General features: G+C 45.5%; 1 protein-coding gene across 50 annotated transcripts in view; it reads right to left on the minus strand.

The window, feature by feature from the left end:
• Window positions 1-184: 184 nt before the first annotated feature.
• SYTL2 (synaptotagmin like 2) overlaps window positions 185-26773 on the minus strand; it is a 66363-nt gene continuing 39774 nt past the window's right edge. For 8 of the 50 annotated variants that reach the window (XM_083436010.1, XM_083435996.1, XM_083436012.1 and 5 more), the window contains 14 exons: window positions 25315-25402; window positions 23791-24660; window positions 18248-22387; window positions 16743-16844; window positions 15997-16044; window positions 13830-13924; window positions 12720-12839; window positions 11336-11505; window positions 10162-10264; window positions 8591-8761; window positions 5875-5953; window positions 3915-4014; window positions 1784-1989; window positions 185-615 (listed from right to left, as the gene is read on the minus strand). In XM_083436010.1, coding sequence (XP_083292136.1) covers window positions 470-615; window positions 1784-1989; window positions 3915-4014; window positions 5875-5953; window positions 8591-8761; window positions 10162-10264; window positions 11336-11505; window positions 12720-12839; window positions 13830-13924; window positions 15997-16044; window positions 16743-16844; window positions 18248-22387; window positions 23791-24660; window positions 25315-25402 — 6438 coding nt within the window. In that variant the 3' untranslated portion in view covers window positions 185-469. Of the gene's footprint in view, window positions 616-1783; window positions 1990-3914; window positions 4015-5874; window positions 5954-8590; window positions 8762-10161; window positions 10265-11335; window positions 11506-12719; window positions 12840-13829; window positions 13925-15337; window positions 15377-15996; window positions 16045-16742; window positions 16845-18247; window positions 22388-23790; window positions 24661-25314; window positions 25403-26773 lie in introns of all 50 variants that reach the window. The other 42 variants (XM_083435980.1, XM_083435979.1, XM_083435982.1 and 39 more) reach the window with 19 other exon arrangements.

Raw genomic sequence — 26773 nt, forward strand, 5'->3', positions numbered from 1 at the left:
GATTCAGCTTTACGCACAATAGCACCACGTTGGCAGGCGCATTCACATGTTCACTTTGGGGACTGTGGGCCAGTGGAAGACAGTAAATGCATGCTGAAATTTAGCTCATTTAGTGAAATCGCCAACTTCCCCCCTCCCCCCATATGCTATTCAAGGCAGCCACAGAAGGCAACAGTACACAATATTTGAAATATATATATTTTACAGTTTTAATTCATCTTTAATAAAGTTTAATTTTTAATAACAGTACCTGAGGGCAGGAAGGAGTTGACATGCATTATCAAAGCAGCATTTAGTAAAATAGTTTAAAATTGTATTGCAGACACATATGCCCTCTGATGAAATTACAAATGAATATATCAGCCAATGTGCACCCCCCCACCCCAAGTTCCTCTCTGTTTTTGCCTGGCTCTTCTTTCCACCCAAACGCCAGCAAGCCGTACAGGAAGCGTCCAAAAGGTGCATCATCCTATTTCGGCGTTTTTGCCATCATCAGCATCCTGAGTGGCAGCGTATCTTCAACCCAGGTGTTTGGAGAATCAATCATTCGTTCCCATAAGTTGCTTTCATCTGTTGTAGAGTCCATCCAGTCTACTGGAGTACCATAGCTTTTACCTAAAGAAGTGGGTTTTTTTAAAAAAACATTGAATTAGAATTGCCTTTTATCTGTCATTTACACAACAGTAACTGCAGAGTGCTATAAACTATTTCCCTTAAGCAGTACGCACTGGGTTACAACCAGGAGAAACCTTGGACTAATCTATACTGGTGAGTTATGTTATAAAGGTAAAGGGACCCTTGACCATTAGGTCCAGTCGTGGCCGACTCTGGGGTTGCGGCGCTCATCTCGCTTTATTGGCTGAGGGAGCCGGCGTACAGCTTCCGGGTCATGTGGCCAGCATGACCAAGCCGCTTCTGGTGAACCAGAGCAGCGCACGGAAACGCCGTTTACCTTCCCGCCAGAGCGATACCTATTTATCTACTTGCACTTTGACGTGCTTTCAAACTGCTAGGTTGGCAGGAGCAGGGACCGAGCAACCGGAGCTCACCCCGTCGCAGGGATTCGAACCACCCACCCTCTGATCGGCAAGTCCTGGGCTCTGTGGTTTAACCCACAGCGCCACCCACGTCCCTTATAATGTTATAAATGTTTTCTCAAATGTGACACCAAAGGGGCGATGTACAGAGGTCAATGGAAAATTGCACTGAGAGCTACATAATGTTTTTTCTTAGCTTTTGTTGTAGTTTTTTTAAGATCAGTGCAGATCCAGCACTTGTTGCACAAGCAGAAATCCTTACATGGGGCTTGTGAGGTGAATCCTGCCCAATATTTCAAGAGCACTTTGTTTCAAAGCCATTGGGTCATGGAATCAGAGAATTATAGGGTTGGAAGGGACCCTAAGGGCTATCTAGTCCAATCCCTTGCAATGCAGGAGTCTCAGCTAAAGCATCTATGGCAGGTAGCCATCCAACCTCTGCTTAAAAACCTCCAAGGAAGGAGAGTCCACAACCTCTCAAGTGAGACCGTTCTACTGTCGAAGAGCTCTTGCTATCAGAGCTGTTCGTGGTGTTTAGCCAGAATCTCCTTTCTTGTAACTTGAAGCCCTACCCTCCAGAGCAGGAGAAAACAAGCTTGTTCCCTCTTCCCATGTGACAGCCCTTGAAATATCTGAAGATGACTATTGTATCTCTGTAGTCCCCCCCCCAAAAAAAATAATTTTGAAATTTCACCCACTTACTAGCACTAGGGTAGTGGGGAGAACTTCCACTTATCTGAGATTACCTGTTCCAAGTCCTATCCTGAGGCCTCCAAGGAAGTGATTGGCTAGTTTGTTGTGATCCCAGACAGTGAGCTCCACGCAGGCTTCTTTCAAATCTTGAGGTCTGAAGCCATCGTAGACCATTGTATGATTGAACACCGGGTTTGTTGTCTTCGCCACAGCTCTTGTTTTCTGACGGCTTTTCCTGCTTGTGTCTGGAAGGATGGTACTTTGGATAAAAGCGGGAAGAGGGAGAAAAATGACCATGAGAATAACCTTAAGACACTTGAGACTTGGTTCGTACCGCACAAGAAACTGTTGTTGTCCCAGTAATCTGGGGTACGCGGGTGACTTTTGGTGGAAGTAAAGAGAGAAACTAGTTCTGCAACCAAGAAAGAAGGAATTCGATAAAACAGAGAGGGAACACTGATAGAGGTGACCTAGCCATCTTGTGGAACAACTACTGTATTGACCCGAATATAAGCCACACTTTCCCCCCAAATTCTGACTGAAAAGTTAAAGTGTGGCTTAAATTCACAACTTTACAAAAATTGGGTTTTACAATATTGCTGCTGAATCAGACAAATGGTTAAACGGAACAAAAAAATGTTTTTTTGCCTATTTGCGAGCTTCTCTGTTACCCGTAGGATTTTCTTCTACATTTGCCATTTATGGGTGTGAGTGCCTGTGGAATTGTAGCAATTAAATAGTGATTTGTGATTTTAGCGATTGTAACTTTTCGGGTATTGTCTTTTTTCCTTTTCCCCCCTTGAATTTTAAAGGTGCGGCTTATTTGTGGGTGTGGCATATATTCGGGCCAATATGGTATATAACTGTATAACGCTTTATATTATTTTTAAGAATCATAGAATCATAGAGTTGGAAGAGACCACAAGGGCCATCGAGTCCAACCCCCTGCCAAGCAGGAAACACCATCAGAGCCCTCCTGACATATGGTTGTCAAGCCTCTGCTTAAAGACCTCCAAAGAAGGAGACTCCACCACACTCCTTGGCAGCAAATTCCACTGTCGAACAGCTCTTACTGTCAGGAAGTTCTTCCGAATGTTTAGGTGGAATCTTCTTTCTTGTAGTTTGGATCCATTGCTCCATGTCTGCTTCTCTGGAGCAGCAGAAAACAACCTTTCTCCCTCCTCTATGTGACATCCTTTTATATATTTGAACATGGCTATCATATCACCCCTTAACCTCCTCTTCTCCAGGCTAAACATGCCCAGCCCCCTTAGCCGTTCCTCATAAGGCATCGTTTAGTGGGTTTGTAATCTTTTGCATTATATATTTTATCTTAACTTTTTTGTGTGTGCTTTGGCTACTTTTGTCATGAAGCAGTTTATAAATCTGCAAAAAATAAACCGGAAACCTCCTCCCCTTGCATCTCAGGCAACAAGAGGTGGTACATTGATGTTCAGTTTGCAGGTGTGCTAATGCCACATGTGCATTAAACAGAGAGAGGCATGCAGGCTCATGCCTGAACTCATTTCTCCAATATCTTGTTGATACGCATCTTCACCGATTTCACAGCTGCAGCCCATCAGGGGCTATGATGTTGTGACAGAAATTTCCACAAACATGTTGGGACCTGCTTTGGGTAATAAAGAGCTTCTGGGTCATGGTCTGGTTGGAGAATCTGTGGCAGAGGGAAGTATAGAATCAGAGGCGGAAGCTGACGCAAGAGGGTGGGAGGAGGGAGGCCAAGAGGCAGATATGAGTCAGGCTGCTGAAGTGGGTTTCTCCCCCTCTTGCTGTGACAAGCTCCCCTCCGCCTGGTTTCCCAGAACCAAGAGAGGCATGAAAAGGGCAGAGGAGAAGTTCATTTCATTCAGACACTGTCTCAGATTGCTTGGGGAAAACTCTAGAGAGGAAGGGAATTAGGCAGCTGCGGGGAGGCAAGAACCTACAGTCTCAGCATCTGTTTCATGGGGGCAAGACCTACCAGAGATGAGTTGCTGGGCTCATTAGGCCTGACACTCCTGTGTAAATTTTGGTTTTGCTAATAAAGAGTGAACTCCAACTTGGATGGTGTGATTCACTGCTGTCTCACTCCTGGCATTCTGGTAGTGCCCAGGACCTGCTCCAAGTGTCAGTCACCCAACCTTACCAAATTACACCTTCATTTGGTTGAATCCCTGTTCTTACCACTTAACAAAAGAGTTGAGTCTATTGCCCCTGAGGACAGGGAGGTCACTGCATTCCTTCACCCAAATGTGGACTTCTCCGGTGACTGGAGGTTTTTTACCTTTGAAATAGACAAAGAGAGAGAGAGAGAAAGAAAGAAAACAGGGCACAAGATGATTGGTTGATCTGTTCAAAGCATCCCTCTTTGTGTTTCCTCTTGTTAACAACAAATAAGATACGCAGCAAAACTATAAAGTCTTGCGAAGATATTGAATGCAGCATGGGCCAGGCATCTCAGGCCTCTCTGTCCTACAAGACAACACACACACACCCCGCTCCAGACCACACCTCTTCCCAAGCTCACCCTCACCCCAACCATCTCTGTGATCCATTTTGCAATGGCCACTGACTATGTACAATCTGTCTGACTGATTGGAACAATGGCACATCTTCATGCATATGAGTGCTCCACTAATCACAGGCAAACGATGATTTGATTCTCTGCACCGTCTATGTGTAGGGCCTCAGGTGCCACCTTCAAAGGTCACACTCGCATGATACAGTAAAGGTTCAGATGATGGTGTGCAGGATTAGCTGCCTCCAGCCTGAGGTTGACCCATTGTAAGCTAACCATTCAGTCACCGAACAGAAGGTTACTGCACCAGCTACACAGAGGGAGAACTTAGCAAGCAACACAGAATTCCAGCAACATCTAGAGGAAGGTCAAATACAACCTTAAGGTAAAGGGACCCCTGACCATTAGGTCCAGTCGTGACCGACTCTGGGGTTGCGGCGTTCATCTTGCTTTATTGGCCGAGGGAGCCAGCGTACAGCTTCCGGGTCATGTGGCCAGCATGACTAAGCTGCTTCTGGCAAACCAGAGCAGCGCACAGAAACACCGTTTACCTTCCCGCTGGAGTGGTACCTATTTATCTACTTGCACTTTGACGTGCTTTCGAACTGCTAGGTTGGCAGGAGCAGGGACCAAGCAATGGGAGCTCACCCTGTCGCGGGGATTCGAACCACCAACCTTCTGATTGGCAAGTCCTAGGCTCTGTGGTTTAACCCACAGCGCCAACCTTAGTTTACTGTTAAAAGAGTGAGGGGCCTCAGGCTGTCTCAAACACTTCCCTCATGGGAGTGAGGCCTCCATCCCTGGTTTGCAACAAGCCGTGGTTTATGCGATTTCATTTGAATATGGAAACCAATGGTTTGCCCAAACAACCGTTTAATAATAATAATAAGATTATTTATATCCTGCCCTCCCCAGCTGAAGCCAGGCTCAGAGTGGCTAACAACAGTAAAAATAACACAGTTTACATAAAAACACAATCAATTAATTGAAATACATTCTAAAATCAATTCAGTCTAAAATCAATTCAGAGTCAAATTAACGGCAACCATTGGGCTAGAGTTCTATGAGGATTACAGAAGGAGGGGATCAGACTGAGCCTTGGCCAAAGGCCTGGTGGAACAGCTCTGTCTTGCAGGCCCTGCAGAAAGATGTCAAGTCCCGCAGGGCCCTAGTCTCTTGTGACAGAGCGTTCCACCAGATCGGGGCCAAGGCTGAAAAAGCCCTGGCTCTGGTTGAGGCCAGCCTAACCTCTCTGTGGCCCGGAATCTCCAAGATGTTTTTATTTGAAGACCGTGAGGTCCTCCATGGGACATACTAGGAGAGGCGGTCCCATAGGTACGAGGATCCTAGGCCGTATAGGGCTTTAAGGTTAAAACTAGCACCTTAAACCTGATCCTGTATCCCACCGGGAGCCAGTGCAGCTGGTATAGCATCGGGTGAATGTGATCCCGCGGCGAGGACCCCGTAACACAACCAGAAGCCATGGTTTCATCCTGGTTGCTTTGCAATCAAGGCATAGTTTGAGCGAACCATAGTTTGCCAGGTTTGAATGACATGCCATTAAATTAGGGAGGCAAAACACCCCATGAAGCAAACTTGGAAAGTGGGTAACAGAAAGATTCTTACCCACAACAGGCTGTGGAACATATTGGAGAGCTATTTTCATGTCCCCTCTGTTCTCCAGATCAAGACCAGCTGGTGGAGTCTGACCAAACAAAAACAAGAAACCAATGACTATGTAATATAAGCAACATCTTGAAAGATGTGGTCTAATAATAATAATAATAATAATAATAATAATAATTTTTTATTTATACCCCGCCCTCCCCAGCCAAGGCCGGGCTCAGAGCGGCTTACAAGCAATAATAAAAACAAGATGAATGATTACAACTTAAAAACAAAAGTAAAATACAACATTAAAATAATGGAACATTAAAATATTAAAATGTAGCCTCATCGCAGGAGGAGAAGGAAAAGAAAAAAGAAAGAGAGGGAGGGAGGGAGGGAATCAAATTGGCTCCAAGCCAAAGGCCAGGCGGAACAACTCTGTCTTACAGGCCCTGCGGAAAGAAATCAGATCCTGCAGGGCCCTGGTCTCATGAGGCAGAGCGTTCCACCAGGCCGGAGCCAGAGTTGAAAAGGCCCTGGCTCTGGTTGAAGCCAATCTAACTTCCTTAGGGCCCGGGACAACTAGGGTGTTGCTAACTATGGACCTTGAGGCTCTCCGTAGGGCATACCAGGAGAGGCGGTCCCGTAGGTACGCCTATTTAGACCCCAAAATAGATTTACTAACGTATCTCAAAGACACAGTTCCAGAAGACAGAAAGAAATCATTATGTCATGATTTAGCTGCAAGGATTTGAAAATACTGGGGTGAGAGTGGAGTAGGGAATGCCCCCATTTAAAGGAATGGCTTATTTAATTACGGGAACAGGCAACCTCCTACTCAAGATGCTTTGGGGTCTTCAAAGGGAAAAAGAAAATTACACAAGAAAGGGCAATGTTTACGGAACTCTGGAACAGTAAGACAGAGAGGGATTCGTTTTTGTAAATTTTGTGAGAAGATATGAATATGAGTCTTCTCAAACTGAATAAATAAATGGGACATTAAAAACACAGCTCCTATTAACTATGGGTGGTATTCAATGCTAGTCATACTCGAGAGTAGCCCCACTGAAGTTAATGAATAACTCATTAATTTCAATGGGTGGCATTCAAGTAAGTTTTACTTAGAGTAGACACACTGAAATTACTGAACATGACTAACTTAGATCCACTAACCTCAGTGGATATATTCTTCAGTATGACTAGCATTGAATAAAACCCTTAGACTATGTCAGTTCATTTCTTTTTCTTCTTTTTGGTTAAATTATTAATTACTGCTATTTAATTTCTAACTCGTTCTAAGAACATGATGGTGCTAATGTTAATTGCCCAGTTTTTGGTTTTTTTAATTGCCATTATTGATACTCAGTTGCTGTCCACATTGCTATTACGCATTTTGAATACTGTATTGATATACAAAGGTAAAAGGTAAAGGACCCCTGGATGGTTAAGTCCAGTCAAAGGCGACCATGGGGTGTGGCGCTCATCTCGCTTCAAGCTGAGGGAGCTGGCGTTTGTCCACAGACAGCTTTCTGGGTCATTTGGCCAGCATGAGTAAACCAATTCTGGCACAACGGGACACTGTGACGAGTGCCAGAGCACATGGAAAGGCTGTTTATTTTCCCACCGCAGCAGTACCTATTTATCTACTTGCACTATTTATCTACCTGCTTTCGAACTGCTAGATTGGCAGAAGCTGGGACAGAACAACAGGAGCTCACCCTGTCGTGGGGATTCGAACCACCAACCTTCTGATCTGCAAGCCCAAGAGGCTCAGTGGTTTAGACCACAGCGCCACACACTCCCTCTGTATTGACATATATTTCCTAATAAACTATCTTTAAAAAAATCAACCCATTGTCTACGAAACCTAATATTGTAGCATCTCTTATTTGTGTGTTTTCACAAATACTGTGTGCGAAATGGGTGCAAACTGAGCTTATCAGCTGATAAAAGAAACATTTAATTAGCCACCTACTGGGGGCCATGCAAACTGCAACATTCCCAAAATATGTATTGGGAAAGATTTACCGTATTTTTTGCTCTATAAGACTCACTTTTTCTCTCCTAAAAAGTAAGGGGAAATGTGTGTGCGTCTTATGGAGCGAATGCAGGCTGCGCAGCTATCCCAGAAGCCAGAACAGCAAGAGGGATCGCTGCTTTCACTGCGCAGTGATCCCTCTTGTTGTTCTGGCTTCTGAGATTCAGAATATTTATTTTCTTGTTTTCCTCCTCCAAAAACTAGGTGCCTCTTGTGGTCTGGTGCGTCTTATAGAGCGAAAAATACGGTACATCTGCTTCCAGGTTAAATCTCAGAAATAAAATATTTTTAATCAGCTACACTGGGGGTAGCCAACGTGGTGCCCTGCAGATGTTGTTGGGACTACAAACCCCATCATCCCTTATTGCTGGCCATGGTGGTTTGGTTGGGGCTGATGGGAGCCAGAGTCCTACTGCATCTGAAGGGCACCACGTTGCCTACCTGTGGATTACATGTTGCAGCACTGGTGAAAATTATAAAGATGCCAAAGTAGAAATTCATCACACTGGGCAAGGTTATTAATTTCAGTGATAATTGTTAGTATGAAAACAATACTTCCTATGAATATAAATGATAGTACAGGAATTATAAACTGATAGCCGTATGATTCAGAATTTTGGCTATTGCTATTTACTCATTTATTAAATCATTGAGGGGTAGAAGACGCTCATTAAGGACCAAAAACCATTAACTCACTCTTGGCTTAAGCGGGTACCAAATCATCTGCTTGTTCTGCCTGTCATCCCAGTCCCATTCTCCCAAGTCCAGCTCCACTTCGCCCAGGAAACTGTTACGTCCAAACGTGTCGTTGTGCCACACGGAGACATTCAACCTCTGGGACGCCAGGAGAGCCCTGTCAACTTTATACTGCAAAGGAGACAAAACAGACGCTTTAAGTATGCATTTATCTACAGAATTAGAATTGTGCGTTAGAACTGTGAGCTGCAGATGAAGCATGCTATTCCAACGGAGAGGTGGGGGTAGATTGGAATTACCGTATTTTTTGCTCTATAGGACGCACCTTGTTTTAGAGGGGGAGAACAAGGAAAAAAAATTCTCCCCCTCTCTGCTCAGCGCCCCTTCAGCGAAGCGGCAGGAGAAACGGAGCCCCTTCTATTTCTCCTCCCGCTTGGCTGAAGTGACGCTGAGCAGCTCTCCCTCTCTGCTGAAGCCAGGAAAGTCCTGCTCTCCCGGCTTTAGCGCAAGGAACCCGAAGCCTCCGGAGTGCAGCAGGAACTCGCGCTGCGCTCCGAAGGCTTCAGGCGGCTATCCCTGAAGCCTGGAGAGCGAGAGGGGTCGGTGCGCACCAACCCCTCTCGCTCTCCATGCTTCAGCGAAAGCAACGCGAAGCCTCCGGAGTGTGGAGGGAGCACTCCCTCTGCGCTTCGGAGGCTTCGCGTTGCTATTGCTGGAGCCAAGGAGCCTGCATTTGCTCCATAGGACGGACACACATTTCCCCTTAGTTTTTGGAGGGGGAAAAGTGTGTCCTATAGAGCAAAAAATACGGTATTTTGCCAACATCTACCTTTACTGGAACAAGAGAGCGCCAGCAGGGCCAACCTGGCACCCACTCCTGCCAGTGTGTTTGCACCATGCCCACCTCCCCATTATCCTGAGTGACTCGGCTGTAAGGAGGTCAGAAAAACCCCACTGCCCCACTGTGCTGTCCTCTACTGGTTAAACCAAGCTAGCATTCAGAAAATGAATTACAGTAGTGCCTCGCAAGACGAAAAGAATCCGTTCCGGGAGTCTCTTCGTCTTGCGGTTTTTTTCGTCTTGCGAAGCAAGCCCATTAGCGGATTAGCGCTATTAGCGGTTTAGCGGCTATTAGCGGCTATTAAAGGCTTAAGGGATTAGTGGATTAGCTGCTAAAAGGCTATTAGCGGCTATTAAAGGCTTAAGGGATTAGCGGATTAGCTGCTAAAAGGCTATTAGCGGCTTAGATCAGCTGTTAAGCGGCTTAGCGAACAGCTGTTAAGCGGCTTAGGGGCTTGGGGAAAGGGGGGGGGGAGGGGAAAAAAACCCAGGAATCGCAAGACATTTTCGTCTTGCGAAGCAAGCCCATAGCAAATTCGTCCTGCGAAGCACCTCCAAAACGGAAAACCCTTTCGTCTAGCGGGTTTTCCGTCTTGCGAGGCATTCGTCTTGCGGGGTACCACTGTAGTTTACTAAAACTAGGCTCACACATTCAAACAAACCAAGCTTAGGCTAAACAAACCATGACTATGTGCTGCATTCATTCTGGTACTATAAATTATACAAGTTACCCTTAATATCTCATTGAAGACAGGGTTCAATGTTTTCTTCTTCACCGACGTTTTTCTTTTGCCCAGTTTGTACTTCTCTGGTAGCAAGTAACTCTTCACATACCTAAGGAGATTTAACCACCAGTCTGGTTAACGTAACATTTGAATCTGGAAGAAGGCTTTCAGGGAAACCCAAGAGCAAAACGAGCATCTTTTGCCTGTAGCTCTCCAAGCCTTAAAACTGAACAGGCCAATCTTACACTGGGAATTTCAAAAGGGTATCTATAATTACGAAGCACTTAAGTTTGTTCCCAGGTCTGAAACGTCAGAAACGGGATATCCGCTTGGGCAGGAAAGAATTTTTAAATTATTATTAAAAACTGATCTGTGCAAGATCATTTCAGTCTTGCTTGGTTTCACCTATTTATTTATATCATGCTTTACTTTCAAGCAGCTCAAGGTGGCAAACACACTTCTCCTTAGGAAGAAGATGGTCAAATGATTTCAACACTGCTGGCTTCCACTAAATTTGTCAGCTTTCAAATGCTGGAGAGTGAGATTCTCCCCCACGCCTGTCTGATTGGTTTTATAGAGTACAATACCCTGTAAATATGCTACTGAATGCTACAATCAAGTAAGAGGAAACAAAAGATCTGAAAATTACTGGCAAAATGGGCCAATTCTTCTGCCCTTTGGAATGAAAAATTTGGAGGCGATCTCTGAAGAAGTGTGCATGCACACGAAAATTCATACCAATAACAAACTTAGTTGGTCTCTAAGGTGCTACTGGAAGGAATTTTAAAATTTTGTTTAGACCACATTTGTAACTTTTGCTGGTTTAAAGTAATCTGTTTCAAAGATGCATCTTGGCAATTTTGTATTATATACGTTAAGTTTTGCATAATTGTGCTTTGATAAAGGTAAAGGGACCCCTGACCATTAGGTCCAGTCGTGACCGACTCTGGGGTTGTGGCGCTCATCTCGCTTTATTGGCCGAGGGAGCCAGCATACAGCTTCCGGGTCATGTGACCAGCATGACTAAGCCGCTTCTGGCGAACCAGAGCAGCACACAGAAACGCCGTTTACCTTCCCACCAGAGTGGTACCTATTTATTTACTTGCACTTTGACATGCTTTCAAACTGCTAGGTTTGAATACACACACACACACACAGAGCACCCTCCACCTACACTTACGGATCTGAACGCTGCTTCTTAACATCTGCAATTGCCAAGTCCTTGCCCTGGGCGACGAAAATATGAAGTTCCTTCAGCTGCTCCACGTAATCAATGGCAAACTGAAGGTTTCCTTTCACATCCACGTTCCCAAAGTCTCCGCTGTAGATGCTCATCACGCTGGTGCTGACCTGTAGAAGTCACCGAGCAGAGAACAAGCCCTTAAAAAAAGAAATCCTTATCCCTTCCTGCAGGCTCTTTTAAGGTGGGAAATAAATCTTAAGTTCATGGCTGAACTTCATCTGCGCATAGCTGAAGGCAGCAAAGAACAATCCAGAGTCCCTCTGCAGATGTCATCCCAGGGAGAGAGAACAGCTTATATTCAAATAATGCACGCTCATTTTCAAACCAGATGGGAAATCATCAAACACTACACATGCAAAGAGTGATTTTGTTGGATGGAACCCAGAAAAAAAATATACATATCGCTCTCTGCTCTCAGATATGCTAGCAGTTTTCCTCCATCTGCCTCCCCGCCTGTACTCACAAACCACTTAGAAATTTGTGCTCAGACCTGATAAATTATAAAGTGGTTGGCAGCTTGGTTATCCACTATTATGTTATAGCACTTTCGGCATATCAATTGCTTTACAACCCTCATATTGCTTTTTCGCAAATGATGTTATGCTAGAGGTCACTGTTATTCCCATTTTACAGATTTATTTATTAAAAAACTAAGAATCGCAAGAGGAGCTCACTTGAGTCCGCCCAGCAAATTCAGGGCTGAGCTAGGACTTTGGTCTACTTTGAACTCTCATGGACTATAGGAAGCCAGAACGGGATCAGAATTCTGTCTCAGCATATAGAATTTCACAAGGTTCATATAATGACTCCTGTTTTCTCCAGGAAGAATAGGAATGTGCCTACCTATGGTTTGTCTATTCAGACATCCTGCCAGCCAAAAACCATTGTTTCCAATTCTGGTTTGGTGGTTAATCACAAAACATGATCTCCCAGTTCCAACCTAACACCAAACCATGGATTCCTTAGCCATGGTTTGGCTGCATAACTATTAAGGCACCAGGGTTGGCTACAGCTCCCTGCCAAGAATATCTTCAATGGCAAACTCAGGCTTATCATTTCACTGAAATGAATGCTTAGGAGCAGTAACTACAAATGCTCTGACGGGCTCCCAAAAGGTTAGGCTGAACAGAAAATGGGAAATGAGAAGTTAATTCAGATAGCGAAAAGAATCTGGATGTTACAACTACTTAACAGTCAACTGCAATAGCATCAAGCATCACACATCACAATATTAAACAGAGGCTCTGCTGCTACTGCAGAGTTAAAGAAAACGAAGTATTAGCAAAAGCAGTGTTATTAACTAAAGCTTTCGTCTACATACAGAAGACAAGGAAGCCAAGCCAGAAGAGCCACTAAGATTGGTTAGCGAACTGGGGCTCTTCTTGATTCTGCCAAGTGGGTAACTGCTGTCTGAAGCTGTATCTGTTTCTCTGTCATCGCTCTACAAGATATTACACAAAGAGAAAAAAAGAAGTCTGTGCAGGTGTTCAAAAAGTGGTGAAATATATTGCCATGCGGCACACAATTTCAACAAAGTAGGTCTGCCAAAGTAGGCTTGCCATTCTGCGATGCAAAACTGTAGGGGACAACCATTAATGAATAGCATGCAAGAACTTCGCTGTCTCAAATATATAAATCATGGAGAAATTAGGAAAGAGGCAAATGTGTGTTCAGTATATCGGCTGCCATCACTGTTCCTGGACCAGTAAGACACCAAGTCCAAACTCCTACCTCAAAGACAATACACTACTCAGTGTGGATGCCCTGCTTAGCTTTACAGTTTAGCCTTTATGATTCAGATCAGGGCAAGCAGCAAGTGCCATTCTTGGACTCCATTTCCCATCAGCAGAAAGAGCCATAGCCTCTGCTTTCATTGCCGAAGGTCCCTGGGTTCAATCCAGGTGCGGCTGGAAAAGACTCACCTGAAACCCTGGAGAGCCACTGCCAGCCAGTGTGGGCCAGGGGGTAGCCAATGTGGTGTCCTCCAGATATTTGCTGGACTACAACTCCCATCATCCCTGGCCATTGGTCATGTTGGCTGGGGCTGATGGGAACTGTAGTCCAAGAAGATCTGGAAGGTGATGCATTGGCTATTCCAGAGCTAGATGGATCAACAGACTGATTCAGTATAAGGCACCTTCCTAGCTTCCCAGCCATTGTGACAATTTGTCAGGCATGATGGGAGTTCCAGCTGACAACATCTGGAGGGGTGCTGTGTTGCTTGATTCAGGACATTGCTTGATACACTGGCAGAAATCCCCAAGACTCACTCCTCCACCCTGACCTCTCAGGAACAAGCTAAGTAACAGTGTCAGAAGACTCAAGGCTGCAGTATTTCTCCTGAGCCAGTCAGCACTCCCTGAAAGTAGGCAGTCAAGATTCTGCATTTCTCAAACGAGCAAAAGACAAGCAAGCAAACAAAAACCCTTACCTCCTCCTGCGTAAATGTTGGGACTGATTTGCTCATCCTTTTGATTTTTTCTGGATGTGAGAACTGGCTATCAAGGAAAGAAGGTGCTGTGGAAACTGGGGAAAAAGCAGCAGTTCTTGTTTAGAGAGATAATTAGATTCTAATACCGGGGGGACGAGTCATAGATTGCTTTTGGAAATGAAGAAGACATGCATGAGAAACTTCAACATGCAGGATGCACTTACTAGGAGCTGCAACACATATCACAAGGAAGCTGCAACGAAGGACACGGACGCGAGCTGTGCATGCCCTTCCAACACTTCCAGCCATCCTATACAGGGCACAATGGCCTCCAGATGTTGATTGACTACAACTCCCATTGGCCATGCTGGCTGGGATTGAATGGTATATGCAGTCTGCAACATCTGCAGGGCGCCATATTGGCTTTTACACATTGTTTTTTTTCTGATGTGGGTATATTTTACCAAGCCTCCCACACATGATACCCGAAGACACTAAAATAAGGTGCAAGTATCTCCTGTTACTTCATTATGTCTGAAGTGACTCTTTCTCTAGCCAGGAACTGATATGACTCTATGGCAGAACAGGGTTTCCCCTGCTTAACACATTAACTCCCCACCACAACCTAATTATTGAGTTGAACCCAAGATTCCTCTTGCATGTCGTCCACTACGTGGCACTGGCTCCCCAGATATTTGACTTCAGATAGTATTTCAAATGTCAGTACTTGGAAATCCACAGTCGTGGGTTCTCAGTATCGTTGTTGGCATCTGTCTGTCTGAAGAGGAAATGGAATGTGCCTCTGGGGGTGAAGCTAAACAGCTGTGTTAGCAGCACCAAAGTGACCTCCCTTGGGCGCAATCCTGGGCAGTGTGTATGGAGGTCCTAGACTGCCCAGATGACAAGACCCTTACTGATATGGTCCAAAGGAAAGGAAAGCAAGATGTTTGGCAACAGCTTGGCTGCAGGAGTTGATGGAAGGTGGCATACAAAGGGCCATCCAACCATTCTTGATAGAGGGCTGAATTAAATGCACAAATTTTGCCTGCACCTAGCAAGATGTATGGGACTGTCCTTCTGCCCCCTGGTCCTATAGCTATGGATGGAGCACTGTGCTATTCAGGAATATAAAGAGCCTTTTTCGTGATGCTGCCAGTTCTTCTTTACTGGGCCTTCCCTTTCCCATCCAGTATCACTACCACGCTTTGATGCTGCCAGAATCCCAGGAGGTGGTTCTAAAAGGCTCAATGTTCAGGGATCTTCCCATTCCACAGCAAGTCCGTGAATTACAGCTTGGTTACAAACAGCAAATGGAACACACACCCCACGCTAAATATGCACGTCCTGCTGCAGAAGTAGCTTTACAAGATACAAGCCATTAGTAAAACAACAAGAACAAGAACAAACTCCAAATGTATTATTAGTCAGCCAATATTAGCAGCAACAAAAGAGTGTGAAGCCACAAAAGGTTTTAGCTACTGTGCGCAGGAAGGGACATTATTACTCACTTCCTGGAGCGTTCTCATCAGGCTGATCTGCTTTTTGATCTGGTCAAAATTGCAACGTTAAATACTGTCACACTCCGATGCCGCTATTGGCTGTGCTATAATCACAGGTGAACTGGACACTTTGCATGCGGCGTCTCAGCTATTTCCCCCCCCCATCATTGCTTCAGAATTCTATGCCTACTGCATTGCAGAATGCAGAAACTGCCTTCTTGACTGTTGGAGCCACGATCGGTCTTGTCCACTCAAATCCGCCAGAGCCTGTCTTCGCAAGCAGGGGAAGTCCCTAACTCACCATGGGTTTGAGACCCATTGGCTGGCCTCACCTGTTTCAGCTGGCCAGTCAAAGCCATTTCCTGGGGTGTGGCCGCTGTCGCATGCTGACAGCATCTAGGAGCCACAGGTGAGAGCCGAGTGCAGGCTGGGGACCCAAGGTGGGCAAACTGCCCCAGAAGGAGAACAGCATGTCCCCCAACAGAGGCACAACCCCTCCCATACACCCCAACAGCACTATAGACACACAGATGAACATTACGCAGGAGTCTAAATCATGCAATACTCTTATCTAAAAACCTGGCAGGCAGAAAAGTCTTTTGCCGCTAAGAACGAAGAAACACTACTGAAGCAGGTTACGTTCATGCAGGCACAAATAAAATAGTTACCATCTTCCGCACTAAGCATTAAATCTTCCTTTGGGAGGTTTCCTTTATCTGCACAAGAGGGGGGGAAACGTTGACATAGTTAGACATTCCTGCTGTTTAGGGAGGTCGCTGTGGGCTCTCAACATAGGCCTCTAGAGGTGGAAAAGAAAGATGCTAACTCGGGAGCAAACGCACAGAAGAAGCCTTTTTCTTATGAAATATTATAGGGTAAAGAAATGCACCTTAAAAAATGAGGCAGCCATGCCATCCTTTCTAGCACAAACTACACGGCAGTTACTTTGTGGGCACCTAGGAGCCCCAAAAGTTGCGTCTGAGGCCTTGCAGGGTTTCTCCCAGAAGTTGTGCTGGAGGCCCCGTGAGGCCTCGGATGCCACTTCCGAGGCCCTGAAAGGTCTTCAGCATGACTTCCAAGGCCTCGTGAAGCACCGGAAGTCACGTCACAGGCCCTTTTGTGTGGGTGTCGAGCAGGCTCTTGTGGGTGCCTGGAAGCCCAGGGTCCCTTATAGTTAGTGCCAGTGCTTGCAAAATCTACGTTATGCTGGTGCGGCACATTTCCCCAGAGTAATACCATTAAGTGACTTTAACTTGGTGCTACATTGGATACAATGCTTAAGGGGGAAAAAAGTAGCTTGGGATGCATAGACCTTCCAAAGGCAATTCTTAACGACGACGAGGCAGGTGGGGAAAAGGATTCTAAGAAAGCCTTCAGGGAGTATGGAAGATGTCAGACAAGTTTTTTTGCTCACTTGATGTGGCTGATGGTATGTCCTCTAGACTTTTGGAAGGGATCTGCCTATTTGAACTCCTTTTCAAAGCCTCCTTTACAGGGTTTAGTTCTTCTTCCGAACCTGTTTCAAGACAAAAACACATGAACACTGCACAACGCACAGGCATGTACCTTAAACAAGCATAGCCCTTTTAAGAAAATAAATAAATAGCTTTGGTGGGTAGGAACCCACAGGGGTTTCAGCTAAGAGGCTAAGGCAACCGTGGGTCCTCAGATACAGGTGGACTACAACAACTATAATTCCTGATAGACAGCCATGATGGGAGGCAATGATGGGGGTTATAGTCCAACAATATCCAGGGAATCAAGAAGGCTGAGCTAAAGTGTGAACTGGAAAGATTAAGCCGTTATGTAGCACGCATCATTTTATTTTTTTAAGTTGCTTCTGTGTGAAGCAACGAATAAGTCAAATAAATAAATGCAGCCATCATGCTGCCTGACAGATGTTGCTGGACTACAACTCCCATTATCCCTGACCCCTGGGCCATGCTGACTGGGGCTGCTGGAAGCTGGAATATAACATCTAGAGCAGTGTTTCCCAAACTTGGGTCCCCAGCTGCTTTTGGACTACAATCCCCGTCATCCCTGACCACTGGGTCTTGCTAGCTAGAGATGATGGGAGTTGTAGTCCAAAAACAGCTGGAGACCCAAGTTCGGGAAACGCTGATTTAGAGGGTACCATGTTTGCCATTGACTAGAGAGCACAGCCCCCTTTCTGAGCCCCAACTGACTGGCAAAGGGAAGGGCAGGATTCTAAGAGGCAAATGTTCGCAAGCCTATTGTGCAGCTGCAAGGAGGACATCTATCCATTGTTCTGGGAGATAATGGGAAAATACACAAATGTGCAAAGCATTATGTATGTCCTGCTTTTAATCCAAGGTGAAGGGTTGGAAAAGACTCTGAGTCCCAAGAAGGGGGGGAATAACTACCTTAGACAAATGATGCAAAGGCAAATTGTTAGGATGTGCCCTTGGGTTTATTGCACTAGACCAGGTGTGGAAGAACCTTTGGCTCTCTAGGTGTGACTTAACTGCAGCTCTCATCCTCCCTGCCCATTGGTCATGGTTTCTGGAGGTGGAGCTGATGAGAGCTGTAGCTCAGCCACATCTGGAAGGTCAAAGGTTCTCCAGACCTGCAAAGGGATCTGGTGCCCAAAACACACTTTTTAAACCATAGGACTCTGTTTACAGGGTGGCCGAGTGCACAGAAAAGCACTGTGCCAGCAGGATACCAGGCACCTGCCACCTCAATTTGCCAGAGGCATATTTGTGTCATGTGCCTCAGCATCTTCTAGGTACCTAGCAATACCCCCCGATTGAACAAGGTACCCAATATTTGACACTGGGGGGGCTAATTGTCTACTATTGATTTATTAATGTACTAAAAATATTTTCCCTTCGGTTAATCTTCATAAAGCATACACACCACCCAGAGATAAGATCAAATAATTCAAAAACTGCTCACGAGTTGAACTTCTTTGGAAACCCACAAAAGAATTGCGGCTTTCATCTGAAAGGTTGGATTCAACGCTCCTGGCATCTTCATCCTCTTCGTTGTCATCAGTGTGACGGGTGGCAAGCAGCAGCTCAACCTGTCTTGTTTTAGGGGGGCTCCCCTCTTCTGTACCCTCTTTTTCACTTCCACCATCAAGATAGGCACTGGCAGTAGCAGAATCTTCTCTCCCTTTTTCATATTCCTCCTCCCTCTTACCTGCCTTGGCAAGAGTGAAAGAATCTTCCCTTCTTCCCAGGAGTGGGGCTTCAGGTGATGCTAGGTTAAGCTGAATAGTTTTTTGGAAAACAGCATTCCTTTCAGGGGTGCCAGAAAACTTTTCTCGGTCTGCAGTTTGGTTATCTTGCTTGAAAGTCTTGCCCTTGAGCGGTATTTTAACCTCGGTTCGAAAGTCGCTCGGCACGCTCTCAACAGACGTTTGCGTTTTTACGGCTAAACCTCCCTTTGCTACCTGAAATCCTGACTCATCAGTCACTTTCTTCTCTTCTTCACTGGACAGATGCAAAGCAGCACCAGAGATTTCTCCGAAAAGCTTTTCTAAGCTGGATTTGAATACAGAACCGTCTTTTTCTAGGGCAACAGATTTTGTTACAGTTTCATTTGCTTCTTGGGGAAGAAGGCCCGTCGCGCTATCTGAGCCACGGGCACCATGGAAGTTCTCCTTCATTCTGATATCCAACCATCCCATTTCAGAAGGTTGCATCTGGGCAGCTTCTTCAAGGAGTTTCCGGAAGCCTGAATTAAATTCTCTTTGCTTCAACTTGGATGGGGCAACTTCCTTGTTTACAGTTTCATTAATCTCTTGACCATAGCCAATTCCTTGCGGGCAAACTAAATCTACAGTCCGATTAGACTCACTCTCTGTTTGTGCCCCATGACCACTGCTTGAGTCTTTCTGGCTTTCTGGAAGAACTTCAGCACCTTCCTTGAGCAGATTTTGGAAGTTGGCTCTGAGTTCATCTTGCCTGAAATTGGAGGGAGCAGTAGCTTTTTCTATCATCTCAATGATCTCTTTATCATAAATTGAACTTGTGTTCTGATGGGGCTGTAATGAGCCATGGGCTGGCTTAGGAACTGCAATGTCTTTGAACAAAATTTCGGAGCTCTCCTTAAGCAGTTTGCTTAAACTGTCTCTAAATGCCACATGCTCAGCCGAATTTGGTTTAACAGTTTTCACGACCGTCTCTGCCACTTCCGTAGGATGCTCACCAACATTCCCTTGAGCTCTTATGTTTTCCTGGTTTGAAAATGACAACAGCACAGCGGCCTCTCCTGCTGGCCCACCCTGCATTGTAGTCAATAACTTGCCACTGTCTTCGTCCATATCTAAACTTTGGTCAAGTGTCCCACCATCAGTCTCTTTAGGAGGATTGGCCATTCTGGTCACCTGCTCAGAAGACCTCTGCTGCAGTCCCCCAGGGACACTGTCAATTTGTGCTTTCAAAATACTCTCATTTGTGGGTGTTTTTGGCAATTCCTTCAAAAGAAAGGCTAGTTTGGCATTCAAATCGTTGCCTTGCCATTTCGATGGAACATTAGCTTCTGCCGCTGTCTCGAAAACCTCTTTCGTGGGAGTGTTTGCTCTGTTCTGACTGGCGAGACGAGCGTCAGGCAGTATCAGTTTTGGCGAAGGAATCTGGAAGAATTCTTCCTGAGAAGTAGCATTTAGATCCCTTTGGCCTTCTTCCCTGCTGGGAGATTTTCCAGACACCAAATCTGAATCTTCTGTTAATCCAGATGAATCTCCCAAGTACTTTTTAAATGCAACGGGTCTATCCTTGGGTGGGACATTTTTTTGTATTGTTCCATCTGTTTCCCAGGACTCCACTCTGCTATTTTTTTCATCCGTGTCACGGCTGCGTTCCATCACCTTATTAAAAAACCGCCTCTTTTCCAATGGAGAACGTGCTTGTTCAGAAACATCCGCCGCTATATGACGACTGGGTGAGGAGCTCTCATCTGAGGTGTCCTTTAGCAGGCTCTCTAAGTTAGTGACAAAAGCAGTGGTGTCAGCATTTGGTGGAACCAAAGTTCTGCTTATAGTCTCTGCAACCTCAGAGACTTTCCCATCTGCACTTGCAAAAACAGGCCCCTGCTGTTGATTCTGGTCACTGTAAGATGCTTGCACCTCTGTTGCTAACTCCACCTGTGGAGCTCCTTTCTTGTCAGCCAGAGGATAAGCCAGCAAGGACTCCTGAAATGCTTCTTTCAACAGTTTCTGCACGCCACTGTTAAACAGACTGTGCTGCACTTTGGATGAAACATTTGTTTTTTCTATATACTCTTCCACCGGACGCACAGTCTTTCCCTCTGCAGGGGCAAATTCTACATTTCCTAATGGCACAGCATTCACTGATGGGGAGAGAGCTGTCCCTCCTGCTTGCTTTGGGACAACACGGTTTGCTTCCAATACATTTTGTTCCTTCACGTCAAATCCTTGGAGGGTGGGTTTTTGCTGTTCACCTTCCAACACCGCCTGGCTAGTTCCTTCCCTGACTTCTTCCAACTCTTTCAGATACCTTCCTGTACTACTTTGCCTGCCCCTTGGAACAGTCGCCTTCACCTTGGTTTCATCCATTTCGCTCTGCGGCTTAGTACCCCCGTCCCAAAAGTTTCTCAGGCTTTTGAACTGCGAAGGATTGAGCATCTGAGCCTTTGCCTCTTCATCTGCTTTTTCCTTTAAAGCGTGAATCTTAAAGTGTGGTTTCTGGTGTAGAGCAGATGAAGCTCTCTCTGTTTCCAAACCGTCAGCTTGTAAACCTCCATCCTCTTTAGAGAGAACCATGTTGGGTCCTGGGCGCGAATTATTTGCATCCAGCAACTCTGTAAATGCATTACTCCTCTGGTCACTTGGGGGTATTTTGCCAGGTTCATCAACAATACGGCCCCCTTCGAATTTATCCATTACATTTGGTCGAACTTTCCCTGAAGGCAACTTAATGCCATTACCATCAGGTCCCGAGTCATCCGCACCAATTTCAACTTTTCTGAAGGTTACTAAATTATATGTGCCTTGTTCGTTATCAGATTCTCCAGTAACATATCCTGAGGATCCACCCACTGGTTTTATTCTGCTGCGTTCCTCTTTATAGATTGGTATCCGGTTACTCCCAGGACTGCTTTCACTTAATAGGCCTTCCTTATTTGCAGGCTTTGGGTTCATCGCCTCTCTTTCCCAGAAAGCCCTGATATTCTTGACTTTTCTTGGAACCTCTGATTCTTTGGATTCATCTTGAGGTAGGGGAAGAAGATTCCCTCTACTGGGGTGCTGCATGGTTTTGTCCCCTAGATGCCCAGATATTTTCCCTTTAGGTTCATTAAACAGCTCTTCAGATTGATACTCAGAGTTTGCTCCTTCCGGAAAAGCTTTAACACCTCCCTCCCCAACGGGCGTAACATCTCCCCTTTCTGTTACTTTTCCAAAAGAAGAGCCAACACTTTTCAAACCCGGTTTTCCCTTTGCATCTTCCAACATCTTCCGTTCTTTGCCCAAAGCACTTTTGTCCTCCGTTTCAACCTTGCCTCCCGCAGCCCTTTCATCTCTCTCGTCTGCAGGCTGGCCAGTGATCTGAAAACGTGTTCTCTCATTTAAATGAATGTCCTGCCCTTGGGAGCGAGAGGAAGCAACCTCCCCTGTTTTGCTTTGATCTTCTAGTAACAGGCTGCCTGGACTTCCATCCTTTGTAAATGGCGACCCACCCGGAACGTTGACCATTTCGTGGAATCGATAGTCCTTGCTGGTTGGCTCTTCTCTTTCACGTACAGAAGAATGCAGTTTTGACATATCTGAACTGCAGCCTTTATCTTTTGCAGTTGCAGCAGATTCTCTTGCCTTGGGTATATCCATTTCCTCTGCAAGTCCTGCGTCTTGTGGAAGCGTCTCTTTTTCATCATCACTGGAACTTCTTTTAAACCAGTCCAGCACCTTAGATATGGACTCATCGGCTGCCTTCAAGATCTCAGCAGTGTATTTGTCAGATTTGGAAACAGTTTTAGCACTCGGAGCCTCAACCAGAGCTTGCTTACCTTGTTCAAGGTCTGCAGAGCCAACTTTTGGCACCTGAGGGTCTTCTGTTTTAGGCAGCTGCTGGTCTGCAAGAGACAACCAATTATTGTTGTTGTTGTAGCGAAACAGCCTAATTAAAGAAGCCTCAGTCAATCAAATTGATTGTAATGAATGGGCCAGATCTGCATAAAATCAGCATGCGACTAAGCAGAAGATAGTGCATTTGCGACACGGCAGCTAGTTTCACCGAGGCAACTCCCTTCTGGATGAGAGCGGGGATAAAATGCCTCTTCTAAGATGTTGCCTGGCATGTGATGTATTTATAATTAAAAAGGCATTTGTTTAAAAAGGATTCTACTGCCTGATTGAAAAGATTTTCAGCCAATCGGTTAATCAATTCAAGGTTGCAGTTCCAGCTGGAATACAAGCTTTGCCCCCAAAAAAGCAATCAATTTCTTTGAAATGTTAGCAATGATGGTAATATGTTTAAAAAAAATGTGAACTAGTTATTATTGAGAATAAGGTGCAACGTATGAGATTTAATCTGATGCCTCAACTGCAAACTATGCAAGCAAGGGAAAACTCCCTCTTTTTAGTCGTGATTCCTAGATTGCCGGGGGTTGGACTCAGTGACCCTCACAGTCCCTTCCAACTCTACAATTCTATTCATGTTCTGCTCGAGGGTTTTCCGCAGGGAGCTCATTGGTCACTGGGAAAGGCTGGACTGGAATGGTCTGATCCAGCAGGTCTCTTGTGTTCTTAACCAGGAAGTGAAGGGAGGGGACTCTGGCTGTACTTTCTAAACCAGGGGTCAGCAAACTTTTTCAGGCGGGGGCCGGTCCACTGTCCCTCAGACCTTGTGGGGGGCCGGACTATATTTTTTGCGGGGGGGGGGGGATGAATGAATTCCTGTGCCCCAAAAATAACCCAGAGATGCATTTTAAATAAAAGCATACATTCTACTCATGTGAAAACACTAGGCAGGCCCCACAAATAACCCAGAGATGCATTTTAAATAAAAGGGCACATTCTACTCATATAAAAACACACTGATTCCCAGACCGTCCATGGGCTGGATTTAAAAGGCGTTTGGGCCCCAAGTCTTAATTTGCCTACCCATGTTCTAAACAACAAAAACAGCTAGATGAAACCTCAGCCTCCTCCTTAAACAGAGTTACTTACCAATTACACAAAATGCAAGCTTTGCCCCTGTCAAGACTTAAAAACCTGCACGCCCCAACTCTGATATGATTTCAAATCAGTGGCAGCACAGCAGCCAAAGGAGTGCATCTTGAAGAAAAGTGATCAGCGAGTGTGTCGGGACGTGGCGATGGGAAGCGAGAAAACAAGCAAATGGTTAGGACTTGAACTGATCAGGGTTAAGATAGTAAAAGCATTAGTGATCGCTCCAAATGGCAGACAGTGCTAGACGGGGGCCTGAAAATCTCACTAGATTGTTAACTCACTGGGATATGCCATTATTTCTTACCAGGTGTGCTTTTCGAGATGTCCTGTTCAAGGCTCGGCGGCTTAGTTTTGATCTGAGGCTTGGTGGTATCGGTTTGTTCTTCCCTCACTGAGGGGAAGGTCTTGCTAGGCGATTCACTTGGAATTGCAGGTCCCACAACAAGATGTTTCTCAGGCTGCAACGTGTTGGGTGGCAGACCCGAGCTCTTGGCACCGTGAGAACCTAGTGCCGTTCCCTCTGCTTGGCTCTCGCCGTTACCGTTTAAGGCTGGAGAATGGGCGCGAGGAGGCTTAGACGGGAGAGTCTGCCGACTCTGAAGCGCACCTGGGCCGCCCGCTCCGTTCCCATTGGCCTTGGCGTAGTCGGAGTCCAACAAAACGAACTCCCCGGATTCCTTGCCCTCGTGCAACTCAAGGCTCGGCGGGCGCTCTTTCCTACTGACGCTGGACGAGAACCGGACCTGCTTCAGCCTCTCCAACGAGTTTTCGGAGAACTCTTCAGATTCGCCTGGAGGAGGCGGGCTCTTCTCCGCAACACGTTCAAGGACGGTCGGGGCTGGCAATCCGCTTTTGCCGGAGGGCTCCAAGGCTTGGTTCAAGCGGAGCACTTCGGAATCGGTGGAGCTGGAGCTGGAGCTGCGCTTCAAGATGCCCCTGGGCAGAGACCCCTGGCCGTTAACCTGCTTGATCCTTTTCGGAGTCTGGGGAAAGGGCTCTTCGCTCTTCAAGCTGACGTCTGATGTCTTGTGGATGTTTCTCCTGGCTTTGGGCACAGGTGGTTTCCCTGCCTGCCTCTGCAAGTCGTTCGGTTCTGCAGGAGCCTGCTGAGGCTCCTCTACCCTGCTGTGGTTTGTTACGTCTACCTTGGGCTGGTTTTCTACCGAACGCGGGTCTGCAAAACAAGATGCAAAGCGCACACAAAGCAAAGGGTAAAACACACTACATGTAAAGGGACACACGTTAGTTGCAAAAAAGGGGGGACATGCAACTAAGTAAAAGCATTATTGCGTGTCTTGGGGAAGGAATTGCATCAACGTGCTTGTTAAAGTAAAAAAAAAAATGCAACATAACAAGGCAGGGCCAGTTTAAGCTTTAACTTGGGCCTGATTTACGTATGTAGCAGACTGAGAACTGTTCCACTTCATGCTGCATGTTAAGTTGTGGGTGAACATATCAGACGACACAGCGATTCTTCAAACAGCTCTTGTTTATTCACAGGCCAGAACAAAACTGAAGGGTTCAGTCAGCCTGCTTGCATTACAACGCTACTGTAACAACTTTCTAAAACTATCCAATCACTGAACGTCACTTTCGATCCCTTATTTGCATAACTATCTATCGTATCCCCCTGCTGGCCCAGGGTGAGAACTTCAGTACATAACACTGCAGGTTTCTGCATACTGCAAAAAAAGGGAAACCTAACAATTCCTTGGGAACATGGAGTCATTAACACGACACCCAAAATGTAAACGTATTTTGTCACACTTGGTCATGTTTTCAGTGTCTCCACGGAAACAACACAGATTATGTATTTAGAAACCTTCACCTTTCTCCACCGCCATTCCATGTTCAGGCTGCTCATTTTTTGCATGATCTTCTAGTAGAGTTGATTCATTGAATGGGTTTTTCCTTTGCTAGAACAAAATAAGAATGTTCCGCTTAACACTACAGTATTACTGGGGGTGGCGGGGAGAGAGAGCATGGGAAGGAAGGAAAACGGAAAACGTAACAGCATGTTTTGCAGGTCACAGTAAGACAAACTATGGCTTACCAGGACCAGGTGAATGTGCAGGCTTCCAGAGAAGGGTTTTTTTTACTCCAATGCTGTGCTGAGTTAACCCAAGTTTTGGCTTCACACATTGGCTAAAACCAGACGTGGTTTAGCACTCTCCCTGCTTACCATTTAGCCAAGAATAAACCTGTCTTTTTCTTCCTGTGGTTTTAAAAGGATGCTAAGAAAATGGGTGGCAGCAGGAAACGGTCATGTTGAGGAACCTTGAGTTACTGTGAGTGGGACTTCCATGGACCCTGGGATATGAAAAATCTAAAACAACACAAAAATCTGAACTTGCAGCCCTGTTTAGGGAAGCTTTTAATGTTTAATAGATTACTGTATTTTAGTGTTTTGTTTGAAGCCGCCCAGAGTGGCTGGGGAAACCCAGCCAGATGGGCGGGGTATAAATAATAAATTATTATTATTATTATTATTATTATTATTATTATTATTATTATTATTATTAAAAGGGGGCTTGAGGGGAGCATTTTCCCTGTAAGTGGAAACCATGGAAACCCATTTAATTTTTTTTTTAAAGGAGGGAGGAAATGGTTATCATCCCAGGGTTCTAGAAGTACAACCCAAGTTCCAAAATGAGGACAAAAAAAGCTTGCTGCTTTTTAAAAGACGAGGGAATCCCTAAACACACACACACACTACCAAGCGATGGGACCAGATCCATAATTTGCAAACGGGCAGCTAAAAAAACAAAGCACAGCAAATATTGAACACACAAATACGGACCCTTATAGTGAGATATATTTGACCATTTACAGATCATTGCATTGCTTGCATGCTAGTGAGGCCCTCCCACTTCAATAAATACCAAAGGGTGTGGGAACATGTCCAATATCTCCAGTCTAACCAGAACTTCCAGGCTACAACCTGTGGCTGTTGCTCAGGTTTGACCATAGCTGCAGTCCACATTTCAGCTCCAAAGGTTGGTTGCTCCACTACTCTCTATGCAATTCATGTCAAAGTAATTTTATGGGGGGGAGGGAATACCGATATAGTTTCAAAGGATGCTTAAAATGAACTCCCAATTGCTCATTTGTTGGAGGAAGGTACACTCCCCGCCTGATCCCATCACCTGATGAGTAGTAGGATCATGTATTGCTCCAGGATCAGGAAAGGTGTTGCATTGAAACCTGTGTTAAAATTGGGTGGGAAATGTGCTTTGGCAAGGGTTTCATTGAGAACCCCTTCATAATCCTGGAGCAAGCCTCTTTGA

The sequence above is a fragment of the Podarcis tiliguerta genome, assembly GCF_965153285.1.
Source record: "Podarcis tiliguerta genome assembly, chromosome: 4".
Classification (NCBI taxonomy): Eukaryota; Metazoa; Chordata; class Lepidosauria; order Squamata; family Lacertidae; genus Podarcis; species Podarcis tiliguerta.